Source organism: Trichoplusia ni, chromosome 8 (assembly GCF_003590095.1).
Source record: "Trichoplusia ni isolate ovarian cell line Hi5 chromosome 8, tn1, whole genome shotgun sequence".
NCBI classification, from domain to species: Eukaryota; Metazoa; Arthropoda; class Insecta; order Lepidoptera; family Noctuidae; genus Trichoplusia; species Trichoplusia ni.
In genome coordinates, this window is record NC_039485.1 from 11843843 (window position 1) to 11859437 (window position 15595).

At 36.6% G+C, this 15595-nt stretch overlaps 2 protein-coding genes across 4 annotated transcripts in view; one reads left to right on the plus strand and one right to left on the minus strand.

Annotated features, from left to right (window-relative positions):
* The window catches only part of LOC113496318 (protein artichoke), a 43648-nt gene extending 37734 nt beyond the window's left edge, over positions 1-5914 (plus strand). For 2 of the 3 annotated variants that reach the window (XM_026875478.1, XM_026875479.1), the window contains exon 3: positions 3089-5914. In XM_026875478.1, the coding sequence (XP_026731279.1) occupies positions 3103-5700 (2598 nt within the window). In that variant the 5' untranslated portion in view covers positions 3089-3102 and the 3' untranslated portion in view covers positions 5701-5914. Of the gene's footprint in view, positions 1-645; positions 930-3088 lie in introns of those variants that run through there. The other variant, XM_026875480.1, reaches the window with a different exon arrangement.
* A 229-nt stretch (positions 5915-6143) lies between these two features.
* LOC113496320 (probable hydroxyacid-oxoacid transhydrogenase, mitochondrial) lies at positions 6144-15273 on the minus strand. The gene is made up of 9 exons (XM_026875481.1): positions 14898-15273; positions 14740-14818; positions 14231-14439; positions 13446-13642; positions 12816-12967; positions 12261-12422; positions 9371-9552; positions 7374-7644; positions 6144-6476 (listed from the first exon to the last, which is right to left on the minus strand). Exons 1-9 carry the CDS (start codon positions 14948-14950, stop codon positions 6393-6395), a joined length of 1389 nt encoding a protein of 462 aa, XP_026731282.1. The 5' UTR covers positions 14951-15273; the 3' UTR covers positions 6144-6392.
* Between the last annotated feature and the right edge of the window lie 322 nt (positions 15274-15595).

The window sequence follows — 15595 nt, forward strand, 5'->3', positions numbered from 1 at the left end:
TTAATTATTTGACGCAAATATATTGGCCATGACGTCATAAGAACAGCTGTTTCGTAATGCGAAGATGTTGCCATAAACTTTGATAATATGGCACTTGGCGAAGAACACATGTTTCAAATTATATATTTGTAACTTCCAGTCAGATACAAATTGTAAAATGGTGTCCTAAGAAGGAAGAAAAGCCACTGGTATCGTTAAAAATCATTGAACAAACAATTTGTAAACAACAAGAAAGTGGGCAAACAATGACAAGCGTTCACCTGTACTCAGTACTACTCAGTTAACCGCCATAATGTCGCCATTGTGTACTTCACAGCTCGTCTACTTATCTTATCACTGTCTAAGATGTAGTCACCTCAATTTAATACTGTTTTGTTCCGTTAGCTCACACAATAGACAAAGATAAAAATCTCTGAACTGTCAACCAACAATAAGAAAAAAAGGAGAAATAGAACTAATATGTTGTCATAATAAGAAAAAGATGTAGAGTATTGTGTAAGGAAATAGCTCTAAAGCCACAATAAACGTTCGCCATGACCTCGCCGTGTAAACAAACATTAAATAAATGCTTTCGCACTCGTGAATCACCGTCATCGCCCCAAAATTCCGATTCGTGTTCGAAGTTCGCATTATATATAAATGTCAGTCTGTTGGCGATCGGGCGCCAAGTAACACGTCCCGCGAACTGTCTGCACTCGCTCCGTATTTATTACTCCGCGTAAATTATCTAGTACAAATATATTCCGCCCTATTCTGACACGGCTACAGTCAATATAATTCAGCGAGTTATTGTGTGCAGTGACTTATTGTGTAGTTGATGTGAAAGTGCGACTTTCTATTACAATAAACTAGTGCAAAACTTGTCCAGTTATATGTATTAAGTATTTGGTTTTGGAACGAGACCTCAGTCTAGTTTAGGCATTCCTTAAGTGAGTATTTGAGTTGCAAAACTTGGCTTTCAAGTCACAAATGAGAAACGGATTTTACATGAATCAGATATAGCGTTTATGTTATTAGCCTTCCGGAACATTCGTGTCAAAGTGTTGTAGAATACCTTAATGAATTTTATATCTCCTTAATTTATTAAATACAAATTATACGAGACTTGATGAATTAAATGAAACCAAAACAGGTTTACCGATCTAGAGCCACGAATTAACTCAGACTTTATCGCTTTATTTTGTTCATTTTACATTTTTATGGAACCTTAAATTAGATATGCGAATATAAAAATAAACTCCATTAAAATAACAGGCACTTAACACATGAATATCCTTCTTCTATGTTATACTTTAAAACTCTTTTCGAAGGCGAAATCTCTGACACAGAAGTCTTCATGTTTCTAACTTACTGAATGTACTTTTTATGAACCGGCATTAAAATTAGTAAGTGGAACTAGTGGAAGATATATCTAAGAATGTCTGCTGACATGAATTAAAAGTTGAAATAAGTAAGTAATAATACATTTTCGAATCTTATCGATAATTGCAGACGAATGATTAAAATACTGCTTACTTCATTAAAATAATAAACAAATATCATTTTTTGACCTTACCAACGACCTTTCCGCGAAACATCAAGACAAAATGACAGGTAACAAAACAAGCTGCACTTTTTCTAGTCTAATGACATTGTAATCTGACAAAAGGATCATTGTTTATCGCACGATGAGTAAAGTCTAACAGACCGACAGATGGACAAAGCACAGATAAGATTTCACCAGAACAATGCCAACATCTGCGAACATCGTGTGTAAATTAGGTACAGTCAGGAAGCAAAGTCTACGGAGCATAGACAATGTCACATCACATTATTAAATTTGAAAAGAGAATTTCAATTTATAACGATGACGTTTCTTTTTGACAAGTAGTTTTACTTTTTTTTTTATTAGTAAGTAATTTTACGGTTTACTCTCGCGTATTTATCGGTATCGTCCGACTAGTTTCGGACTAAAACGGATTCCTTAATCACGAGGGCGGGGTCATATTCTAGTAATTTGTCAGCGTCAGCGCACGGATCAATGATATTTTGTTTTTTTTTTTATAAGATATATACAAGACTTTTGAAGGAATCATATCTGTCAAAAAGTCAAAAATAATCAACATAAAACTGGCTAAACACCAACACTAGATATATCTTTAAACATTTTATAACGCAGTTGGCAAATCTCCGTTTGTTTATCGACTTTTGTTGCTGACGCTACCAACAACATATGGACACGGATTACGGACGTATCTGTTTACATACAACGATCGAACCGAACCTTGCTATAGCAAATAATATTAGTATTTAATAACTTAAAGGCTGGCATAAAAATTGCGCGTTTAAAAATTTCTTGATCTTATTTGATCGGGTCTTTAATCGTAATTTACTCATTTATATCTATTTAGAATTCTATACACCATAAACCCAAAAAAAGTAATTCTCATGGCTCGTATAAAAATCATCAATTTTAATGCGCTTTTCATGCTGATGTTTCCTAAATAATCGTCTCGTTCCTGAAATGTCCTCTTCGGTTTTTGGAAATCACATTGACATGTTTCTTGTATTTAGGTTCTAGACTATTACTGACGCTGTTTACCTTGAGAAATCTAGGAACAATACAATCAGTCTAGAACTACGAATGTTTATCTACCAGTGAGACAATTGCAAGATTGTATTATTTTAATAGTTGAACTGTAGAGGTGAAGGCAGACTGCCGCCTACCTTGCAGCACCATAATTAGTTACTTAAACGCTATGTGTAGACATTCATAGTGAATACAAGATGCGTACAAGGTACATATTGTGCTAATAAATTAGAAAATGTTTAATTTTACTCATTCAGTACACATTAATGCAGGTATCTATTAGCATACACGACGATCAAGCCAGACTATTTACAAATGTTGTTTTCAATTTGGTGGTCAAACCAATGTTATGCTAATGCATTGTTAGCTGGCCAAAACGGTTTCACAAAAAACAAATTGGTACAACCATTGTTTCCCACTACTGTTATTTGTAAACGTGACCCGGCTCGTGGAAATTTCATAATTGATGTAATACTTAGCAAGGACTAAGAACTAATGTGACGTGTTTTATTTTTCCAGAGTTCGCTACGAGAATGGGGGCAAGGTCCCGGGAGTTGGTGCTGCTCCTGGCAGTATGCGCGCTGGCGCTCAGCGAGCCGGTCAGCAAGGCCGCCGATACCAAGAAGGATGATGCCGACAACTTCCTCTACCAGTACGACGACTTCGACGCGGCTGATGACCAGGAGGTGCTCTACAATGAGAACAGGCCGTGCCCAAGGGACTGCATATGCACTGTATCCCAGGGATACAGAACAGCCAAGTGCGATCGTCTTGAAATCGGCACACAGAAGTTCGGCGATGACATCACCGATCTTGTCATCGAGAATGCGGACCCGAGGTTCCCTATTCAGTTGACGGACATGATCTTCAAGAAGCTCGGACTTCACCAAATCACAACTGTGAAGATTGTCAACAGCTCGATCGACTTTATTGCTCCTAATGCATTCCATGGTCTGCCTAACTTGTATGCAGTCAACTTATCTAACGATAGACTGAAAGTATTGCACCCTGAGACATTCGCACACAACAAGAAATTGGTGCTCTTGACTCTCTCAAATAATCCTCTTAAATTCCCCGCTGCGGATTCACAGGATTATTTCTTGAACACCTCATCAATTCAAGAGCTCGATATTTCTTACTGTAACATGAAATACATTGCGGCTAACACGTTCACAAACATGCCCGGCGTCATGTACCTGAACCTGGCTGGAAACAACCTGTCCAACATGGACCGCAACACATTCAAGAAGCTGTTGGACTTGGAAGAACTCGACCTCAGTGACAACGACATTAAGTCACTGCCAGATGAAATCTTCTCTGAGAACAACGAGCTCGCCACACTCCACATCTCCAGGAATCCTGTAGACACTGTATACGGATTACAGATCTCAGACCTGCTGACCCTTAACGCAGGACAAACCAACATCAGATTCGTTGGACCGTCAATGTTCAACGGTATGACATACATTGCCAACCTCAATCTCAGTGGCAACAACATTGAGAAGATCCACAACCAAGCATTCCACAAACTGGTAGAACTTAACTACCTGGACCTTTCTTACAACAACCTGGACTTCATTTCCAACATTCTCATCAAGGAAAACATTGAACTTGACATTTTCAAGATCTCCAACAACCCTAAATTGCAACACTTACCCGCAGAAGGTTTCGAATGCTCCGTCGACCAATTCAACATTTACTTGTTTGATGCATCCCACTGTGGGCTGAAAGAAATCTACGACAACTCTTTAAGAACCTTCTCAGCATTATCCGTAGTCAATTTGGCGAATAACGAAATAAAAACGATCGGAACCAAAGTGTTCTCAATGTGCCCCAAACTTGTTGAAATCAATCTGTCGTACAACTTCCTGACGACATTGGACGCTAAAGTTTTCGAGAAGAATAATGAATTAGGTAAGCTTTACCTCCAAGGCAATCCTCTTAAGGTATTCTCCGCAGAAGTGTTCGTCCACACCCCTATGATTACATACCTAGACATGAGTCACGCGGAATTGACCTCATTATGGAAGGCAGACAAAAACCGCTCTCCTACGCTTCTGAGTAACTTGACATTCCTCAACGTTTCACACAACCGTATTACTGAAATCAAACAAACTGAACTCGATCACTTAAACAAACTGAACGCGCTTGATATCAGTAACAACCCACTCGCGTGCAGCCGCGATTTCGAGAACCTTATGACTTGGTTGAGCAACCGTAAAGTGTCGCCAAATGGTGTAAGCAGCAGCATTGCCAACCTAGCTAGGGACTCTAAAGACGAAGACGTCAGTACCTACAGCTGGGAGTTCCTCACCCGCAAGACTTGTGGAACTGCCATGGTACATCCAGTTGAGCCTCTGCCATCTGTTTCCGACGAAGACATCTGGGAGAGAATCAACAACGATGATGAAGGCAACTTTGACTTGAAGAACACCTTGGATGACGGTAAGATTGCTGATGATACCAAAGCACAGAAGGACAGTTTCCTGGGCAACGATATCGTTGACGATGACAAGGACGAAGGTGATGATGATGATGACTCCGCTGACGAAGATGAAGATGATGAAGACGAAGATGACGACGCCAGCGAGGACTACGACGGTGACGATGAAGTGGACCTCAAAGTAAAACTTATTGAGAAACCTTCAACCACTACTGAGGACTACGCCGCCAGTACTAAATCATCTGCTATCCCAGATGAAGAAATTGACATCAAACTATTTGAACACGACATTACCAATGTTGAGTCATCAAGTAACTTGTACGTACAAGAGTCTATTCAGGCTGAAGAGGAACACGGCCACTACGGTTACTTGTGGCCAATTTCCATCGTCATCTTTGGCGCTCTGCTGCTGCTCATCGTCATCGCCAAGGTGGTGATGCTCATGTGCACTAAGAGAAACAAGCAGATCAGATACAACAGTGCCATAATTGCTGCCATGAGCCAGTCCGGCCGTACGAAGAAGGACTGCGGGCTGGTGTACCAGCAGCTGACTGAGGACCTGGCCAGCCCGGCCACGCCCAAACTCAGCCGCTACACGCCGCTGCACAGCGTCACCGTCAACGCCTCCAACATGTCGTACGAGAGCAGTCCATTCCACCACAGCAACATCGTCCCAGAAGCGGTGTGAGACGAACAAAAACGTACATATGTCAGAGTTAAAACTCGATACTAACAACTGCGTTAACTTTTACATAAGCAGTAAGTGATAGTTGTAAGCGCTAGTCACAACTGAATGCATATCTAACAAACATTTCTTAGTACAGTGCCTTTACGACCACTCTCGAACAATCGCGACAATGTTTTCAATCTAGCGCTTTTTAAATATAAAGTAAAGTAACAAATGGAAGTCAAATTACAACAAATTAATTTAAGATTATACATATTATATATTATACAAATTAGTTGATAGGTTTATTTTATGTACTTAAAATTATTAAAAATTAAACACTAACTATTATTGTTTTTGTTCTATTCTCTACAGTCGCTTCCCTCTTTTGTCTAGACATGCTAGTCCATAAACACAAATGTTAAATAGAAGGTACAGAACCAGGAAACAAATGAACCAACACATTAACGATAAACAAAACCATTTATTAAAAACTTCTTAACATTTTCATAAAATCTACAGTCAAAAGATTTGCCGTTTCCAAAACACAAACTCTAAAATAGTCAACTTTGTATAATGGTTAGGTATAACAACTTTATGTATCCTTACATTCTAGTTTTCTTACTTGTAGGCAAAATTAGCGAACATTTAGAAAGGTTTACCTGTATCAAGAGCCTGTGCGGAAAATCATCTTATCGATTTAAATATATCGATTAATATATAGTAAGTGAATCTTCTAAAAGTTTCGATAAATCATCTTCTGATTGTGATAATGGAGTCAAACTTAGCAATCGTTTCTGAAAAAAAAAATAAGAATTTTAATAATAAATATACAAAAAAAAATAAGTGTTACGATACTTAATATCAAAAGACGCTTTAAGCCACATGTCGATTATTCGGTAAGATAAACGAGTCGATACGGAGTGGAATAGCAAACACTATTTTATTGGAATCGAAAGAAGGTTTCATTTAAAACTTGACAACAAGTATTGACTATACGGATAGCCTAGTGGATATAGGCCACCATAAAAAAACACACTGCGCGACGTGTCGAGGGTTCGATCCCTGCGAGACAAAAGCATTTGTGTGATCCACGCATGTTTGTTCTGAGTATTGACGTGTTGTTACTTTATCACTGAATAAAGGAGACGTTTTCTTTAAAATAAAGAATGAAAAGAAAAGTTGTCTCGGTCTGGATCTGACACATGTGACTTTAATGTTTATAAATTGTTTCAACAACCAGAAAACCACGTGCCAAAGTTATCGCTTGTCTATATTTTAAACGTATAAACAAGTTTCTTGTATCGCCTCCTAAACTTTTTACTACTCGTCACGTATTTTCAACCTTGAATATCTAGTTTTCATTTAAACTTGGTGACCTATCAATTCTGTGACTTGTAGAGGTAATGTGTGAAGGTCGAATCGAAGTCGTTTGAAGTTTATGGCAAGACATGTACCTATGTAATGGGTTACGAGTTACGGCATCATACTATGGGTAGGAAGCGAGATACAAATTTATTTCTTTGCAATAAATTACAAATCATTCAATGAAAAATTTTAAACCTCACACGGAACTTGAACCTGCGAGTCCTGGCTATACGCGCCAGTCGCTATACTAAGATACGTCTAATGACGTACGTCAGCGACATCTGGTGGGCTAATGTAAATGGGTAAATAAAAGGCATTGAAATTACCTGAGGCAAAGCTCCTTTAACCAACTCAGGTATATCGCCCCCACTATAGCCGAGTGACTGCAATCCATTTTCTATCTTCATCGTCTCCATATACTTTAGGATAGTATCAGCTAGTACTGCGCCAGCGTCTGCTTGCTTCACGTTGGATACATCAGCTCCAAGAATACCAGCAGCTTCGAGATGTTTGTCAGGGTCACTAGGTGCGGTGAAGCGGAATACTGCTGGTGCTGTCATCACCACTGAGAGTCCGTGAGGTATTATAGGCTCTGAGCTAAGGAAATAAGGTTGGTTTTTGGTTGAAGATGTTTGGGAAGTGCTGAACTCAAAGTAATAAAGGAGTTTATGTAAGACAAAACTAAGCATGGATTTGGTGTTTTTGTGTACTTACAGGGTATATTATTTCTTGTTTAATTTACATGAATTGTCTACTGTTTATTCAAAAAGACAAATTACCACATGTGTTTCAGGCAAAAATTTGGATTACCTAATTTTGATAATTATTCACAATGCTAATATCAAAATATGCTAATAAATATGACCAATTACATACTTTAGTTATCCCGTAAAATAGTAACACAGTGAGTATAGAAAAAAAGTGAATTCAACGCCTGTATTATGAACATCTAAACTAAAAGAACAACTATTTGTGCAAGAGAGTGGGCGATACACCACGCATAGCTGCATCTCATCCACAACGATATCGGTATTCAAGCGCGTATATATTACTCGCCAGTAATTGCCATGCGTTATCGCCTCTTCAATGTTGGTTAAACGAATTCCATAGCACGGAAACAGGTCGCCGGCCTATTGTCTCAAAGCCCGCAATAACACATTTCCTTTAAACTCACAATCGAATGGTAAACAGTCGATAACTTCTTCTAAAATTAACTCTGTAATAGTCTACATGGATATTGTGATGTTGTGTAGGTCGAGGGTATTTTGTTTTTGTTGCCTGTACTGGTATACCTGTACCGAGCTAGCGGTAAACTTAGAGGTAAGTGTTAAGGACTTAAGCTATCTGAGAAGTAAGTACCACCGAGACGCCGCCTACCGTGAATTACCGTTTTTAGCTTATATAAAGAATAAAGAAAATTATTTATTAAAAAATAGGTTTCATTCAAGCTATTCTAAGGAGAGCTAAAAACTTAGATTACTTTTATTTACTCAGTTAATAAGTACAACGTAAGCAAAAAATAATAATAAAAGAGAAAATATATAAAATATTTTTACAAATAAGGGAAAAATAAAATTAAAATAACTATAAAACAATTGGGTTTTTTATCATCCTATACAGATTTTCCTGCTACAATTGAATTTGAGCGAGAGGAAATCGAAAGTGCGGAAAATGAAATTTTAATTTAGCTTCATATTATTAGGTATTTGCAATTTAATAAACACTTGTTTCCTCACGTTATAGGGACTAAAAACAATGGCGAATAAGAAATGATTCAGCTTCTTAGTAATAATCGTATTGTTATACCAATAACAGGTAAATATAATATACCAATTACTAAGAAATATTAAACGTCTAGGCTCTGTTTCCCAGCTTCGCCCGTCTGAATGCCGGTTTTAGCTGCAAAACTTTACCTTTCTTTAACGAAGTCAGATGAAATTAGCCTGTATGTTAATCCAAGGTGCCAGGTTCCTCCATACTAAATTTATCGAAATCGATCTATCCGTTTGAGCGTAATAAGGTAAAAAACATACACACATGCAAACATACTCACATTAGCTTTTATAATATTAGTGAGATGAATTAAACCTGACGTATTACTTATTCCTTATAACAAGTATTTTGTTTAGAAGTTTTGTTCTTTATTGTATGTTTATGAGTAACTTCAACTTATTAATGTTATCAGTGTGTGTGACATGTTAATTAGAAAAGCTTATTTTAAAAAAAAACAATAAAAAATAGAGTAAAATACTCTTAAAAATCATATTATTTTTTTGTTACGCTTTGTCATTCTTAAACAAACAACTGCCACTTTAATACTTACCCATAATCCTTAGGGATGAAGGATTTGACATTGCCAGCGATGGGGTAAGCGAGACCATGGCATAAATGTACCCCAGCATTGCCGATACCGACACCAGCCATCGTCGCCGCAAGGTGCATGCAGGAGCGAGCTTCCAAATCATCAGGCTGGTATACAGAACGGGCAAAGTACTTCTGTAAAGTCTGAGGAGGAAACAAAAGACTGATATATAATCTATACTTCTATACTAATATATAAAGCTGAAGAGTTTGTTTGTTTGTTTGAACGCGCTAATCTCAGAAGAAGAAGAAGAGGAAGGCTTTAGGCTATAAACCATCACGGTGCGACTAATAGGAGCGAAGATAGAATGGAAAATGTGAAAAAAACAGGGCCGGTATAAATCATAACTTATATCTTCTACCCACGCGGACGAAGTCGCGGGCAACAGCTAGTCCAAAATATAACTATTAATAAATAAAGTGTATATAAATCAACACATAACATCAACTTAAATATTTGATTTTCTTCCTCTATCTCAATATTTTTATGTTTTAAAAAGCGCTCTTCATCCTGTAACAAGTAACTTGCTGTGACCAACAAGAGTCAAGTCAAGAGAGTATGTAAACTTTGTAGGAAGCAATAAAGTTATTGAGTATATTACTAGATGCCTTGATAGAATTAAGTAAGATTGTTTCTTTGATCAGCGGGCCTACCGACACCCCTTAATGTAAGTGCGATGAAGCTATATGACATTAAGTGTGACAACTCGCTTCCAAAACTTCTTAAAGGAGAGGGCCCTTTAAGAAGTTTAGTCTAAATATTTAGTGGGGGTAGAGCTTTCAGAACTAAGCAGTTAGAATCCAAGTTTTGTATTCTAATTAGTCCTTAAATACGAATGCAATACAAGTTTAATTCTCATCTTATTTGGCGAAAAACGGGCATACATTATTTCAACATCCTATCTACAATTACGACGCATAACGCAATACTCCTTAATCGAGAAGTAAGGACCAAATCAATTTGTAACAAAACGAGCATCAATTGATTTCTAATAAGGTAACATTGATTTACTCTTGGGAAACAAACTGGCTTAAACCATATGAAGATCACAATAGCGTTTGATTAATATTCACGTCTTGTTTTTGCACAATTTACTACCTGCCAATGTCGCATAAAACATCCCAATGCAACGGCATTGAATTTAAACGCTGCATATATTCGTAAATTTAAATTGCAAATTTGTAATGGACCTTTTTGGAAATTTTTGCCGCCAAGCGGGGCTGGTTACTAACGTAAACAGCAGTAACGATTAAAGTGCATAGTAAAGTAATGAGATTGTGATTGGCCGGCTAACATTAGTTTCAAGGATTCCTCCTTCTTCTGAGTCTTACTGCTCCAGAAAGACCTACCAACTCTTCTGCCACTTGTATTTCTTATGCGCAGCTAATAAACTGTTCGGAAATAATAAGACCAGGTTACAACACCACCTATAAACAGGTGTGAAATGCCTCGACGTCTATTTTTTGCTAGGGACCTTTTGGACATTATTTTTGGCCATAATTTATTTGACATATAACGAATTTTAAGTTGGGTCAAAAAATTGGCAACGATCGCCAGACACGCGCATTCTAATAGAGGTCAGAATGACCGAGATACAGCCGCTTAGTTACGTCAATATCGGTCGGTTATTCCTTTCGAACCGGTTTCGCTAATTACGTTTAATTTCGACCAAAACGTTCTTGTTGATTCACCTTTTTAGATCACAATCATTAGCTTGGTTCAAACCCAGTTTAACATACTCAAAAGTGAGTCATGCGAAATTTACTACAACCTAACTGGTTTAAGGAATGAAATAGTAAATCAATTCTTTTTACGATTTCTCGAAAACAAATATTTAATTTGGAGAGATAAATTTTAAATACAAAACTATAAAAACAGTTATGGGTTAATCCAAATAGCACAAATTCTACTTCATCGTAAATTTTAGTCTGATATGTCATTTAATATAAGGAAAGGAAGGTAAAATTCTCGTACACGGTATCTCCCGCATTCGGAAAACAATTTTACAATGGCATGCAATGACAACCTACGTCATAGAGTGTTTAATATTCATTTGTTATCAGCCTGTTCATGTAAACAGGGAAAGTCGAACCACACAGCCATAAATTTATAAGTGTAAATACGGAACCCTACTTCTGAGGGTCCGCGGTATATCTGTCTGTCGCCAGGCGAACCATGAAGTTAGGTCTGGTGAACCTAACTTCATGTATTCAAAGTTTTGGTGATATTTCTATCATCAACCAACATTTCTATCATTCTTAGTGCTTGGTATAACTCTGGGTGTTTAACGTGCATAACATTTCAATTTTTATGACCCTTCTTTGACACGATGATTTAACGTAATCTATACTTCAATACTAATATATAAAGCTGAAGAGTTTGTTTGTTTGTTTGTTTGAACGCGATAATCTCAGGAACTACTGGTCCAAATTGAAAAAATATTTTTGTGTTGACTAGACCATTCATCGAGGAAGGCTTTAGGCTATAAACCATCACGCTGCGACTAATAGAAGCGAAGACAGAATGGAAAATGTGAAAAAAACAGGGCAGGTATAAATCATAATTTATATCTTCTACCCACGGGGACGAAGTCGCGGGCAACAGCTAGTATATTATATTCCTCATCTTTCACACAACGCCATCTAGTCTCAAACTAAGCAAAGCTGATGAGTACTAGACCATTAATTTACATACTTATAATATTACTAGATACATACAAATGTACATTCGAGTAACAAGCATGATCAAATGATTTGGGTAGGAATCGAACCCAAGACTACTCTAGGCCAACGAGCCCGTCAATTTATTCGGAACTTGTTACAAAAATACCTTAGCTAATACAAATACTGACCTGCAGACAGAAGCGAGCCCAAACATCGGAGATAGGATTACTCCCTTGATACGTCGGCCTTAACGCAGGGTTGCTTGGAGCAGGCCCTCTATCAGTATAAGGTATAGCCGTAAAGCTCTCCAAGGCATGGCAGAAGATGTCGAAACCAGAGTAGTTTGAGACCTGCGAAAAAAATATGTATTTGAAAATATACATGAAATAAGACAGGTCTTTCACATGGCAAATAAAATCAAATTTTAAAACAACTGGATGGATTGATTTGATGATTGACATGTCTCGAGTAAGATTTTTATAGTGAAATTGCCGAACAGTACACATTATGGCTAGAGGCACCTGGTAATTCTCCAGCTTGAAATTCTATCATTACGATTCTGAATACAACCAGCCTTTAACGGCAAGTTCAGTCAACTAAGCTGCACTCTAGATTTATTCGTAAGTCTTATTACTGTCGACTATAACCAACAAAACCACACCTCCAATTACAAAAATATTCTTCATGAATTCAATTGCCAATGAAAAAATCTCAATCAAAATCTAGTATTCAACAAGCAGTACCTTCTCTGGCATCGTAAGAGTATGCAGAGGGTCTATCATAGCCAGCACAGGTCGTAGAGCGCCGTGCGAGATCCCGGTCTTGGCGTGAATCGATTCGTAGTCGAAGATACTGACACCCGTTGTTTCACTCCCCGTACCACTTGTTGTAGGTACTGAAATAAGCAGAGTTTTAGTATACAAATAATTGAAATTAATATTTCGACTTTTTGACTATTAAAGGTTCTTATGAAACAATGGATGGCGTATGATGTGATATCTGTTAAACATATATACTTTGATTAAGGTGCGTATACATCGATAGATGGCGTTGCATTATCAATTTTAAGTTTGTTTGCTTCTTTTCTTAAATAACAAATTACGCGCTAAGCATTTTAATCCTTGTGTTGCACTGCACTTGGTTATCCGTCAAGAATATTTAATAGAACTGCAGAGACCAATAGGGCTTACTGTTTAAAAACCGCTTTTAATACATTTATACTATAGTTTGCACTTTGAGAAGGTACTATTATATGTATAGATTTAAAAGCTAGTGAGAGCAACAATAACAGTTCTTTAACATCATACTCCTACTTTATTTATAGTATCAACATTGTAAAAAAAAAATTGGAGGAGGGAAAACATTTTTCTTACTGGCAATCATAGGTTTCAAATTAACTTCAACAGGTTTTCCCTTGCCCACGGGTGCATTTACATAGTCTAAGAAGTCAGCCTTAGGCTCTGATAAGTACAAGTTGGCAGCTTTACAAGTATCCATCACAGACCCACCGCCAACAGCCACGAAACTATCAAAATTGTTCTCCTTTGCAAATGCTATTGCTTCTTTGAAACTGAAAAGTAGAAAGATAAGATTATATAGAATGGATTAGCTAGAAATTTTGAAAAGATTATCGCTATAATAGTACCATTAATTGAACTTCTTTGTCTTGTCATCTATACTAATATATAAAGCTGAAGAGTTTGTTTGTTTCGCTAATCTCAGGAACTACTTGTTCAAATTGAAAATTCTTTTAAAGAAGGTTTTACGCTGCAACAAATAGGAGCGAAGATACAATGGGAAATGTGGAAAAAAAAGGGCAGGTATAAATCATAACTTCTATCTTCTAACCATGCGGACGAAGTTGCGGGTAACAGCTAGTTATAGATATACTTATAAGTTTTTTACTATGCATATGTATCACTTGTCACCTATAATAACTACTAAAAACTAATTGGTTGTTTGGTTATACAATTTATTCCTTGGTTCAGATTACCTAGCGGTTGTTATTAGAAAATGGTTTCTTTTTTATTCAAATATATGTCCGTCTACTTCAGGTCAACGGTGGGTGCAGGCCTCTCTCAAATCATAGCTAAAGAAACGGTTCTGTTTGGCTAAGTTGATATCAAAGAGTAACTAAAAAGCTTGTGGTTACATTTACCTGGTATCAGTAGGTTCAACACGGACTTTATCATACACTTTATAATTGACCCCATTTTTTGTAAGGGAATCGAGGGTAGTCTTCACAGGACTCAGCTTCACAACATTAGGGTCTGTCATCACACACACATTGTTGGCACTCATGTTTACTAGGTCTTGACCGACCTCCCTTGTCACTCCCAGTCCATATCTCACTGTAGAACATTTTATCTGTGAAACAGAATTCAAAAAGGTTTTATTTCCAGACCTAAAAATGGCACCTTAGAAACAAATAATTACTGACTTAATTCCTATACAGAGAAACTTGCAAGACACTCCATGAATTATTCCATGAATTAATGAAATATAACAGAGGTAATTCAACAAGAGAAAAGAAACAGTAACTGCAAAAAGCTATACAATAAAATATAACAGTATTGTTGTTATAGTAAATTTGACAGATAGGTTTTATACAATATCCCTTCTTACCAATAGAAAATTTAAAATTCAATTTATTTAGCTACACCTCACCTCAAATGCATAGTCTTTCAAGGGAGTAGCATTAGACACTTGTATGTTTCCTCTGTACCCGTGTGCTGGACATTGACATCTAAAAAGATAAACAATATCATAAATACCATGAAAATCACTAAAAGTAGATACCAAAATAAATAAACACAAATACTTACGAAGCTACGTTTATAGTTCTCAACAAGTCGAATACTCTTTTACGTTGCCCCATCTTTACGTGACTTTTACAATTAAATATTAGGTTGCTAATAAATATTATTTGTTATGGACTTTATCATCGAGCTTGTCACAAGAAAATACGCGTGACAATTGATAAGAATACCTATCCTATTTATGTTGTAAGTATGACGATGTTACCACGACTACTATTTTTCAACTTTCGGTGTAAATTTTGTTTTGCCTACAGGTTATCATTGTATGACCTTATCAGCTTATCTCTGTATATAATTACTGTACATTTAACGCTTTGTTTCGATACATTTTAATACATAATCTTTCTTTTATCTTTGTATTCCCGCACAGTAGTATTATCATTTGAAGTTTAGGAACTTTGTCAAATTGACAGAAAGTTATCAGTTTAGAAACTAACATTAAGAATGGTATTTTATTAGGAAGTTATAAAAATAATATTAAAAATACTGAAACAAGACTTTTAAAATAATCCCTTTAAAAAAATATTAGATCCAACTCGTTTAATGAAGAAAAGACAATGGGAATTAGGTCAAAGTAAAAATAAATTAACCCTATCATTAATTTCAGGAACAGCCTTTTTGATAGTGGCGAAGCGTCTTTGAGTGTTAGAATATAAAACCATTTACAATACAACCAATCGTATTTTAAAAGAACCATCCTCAAT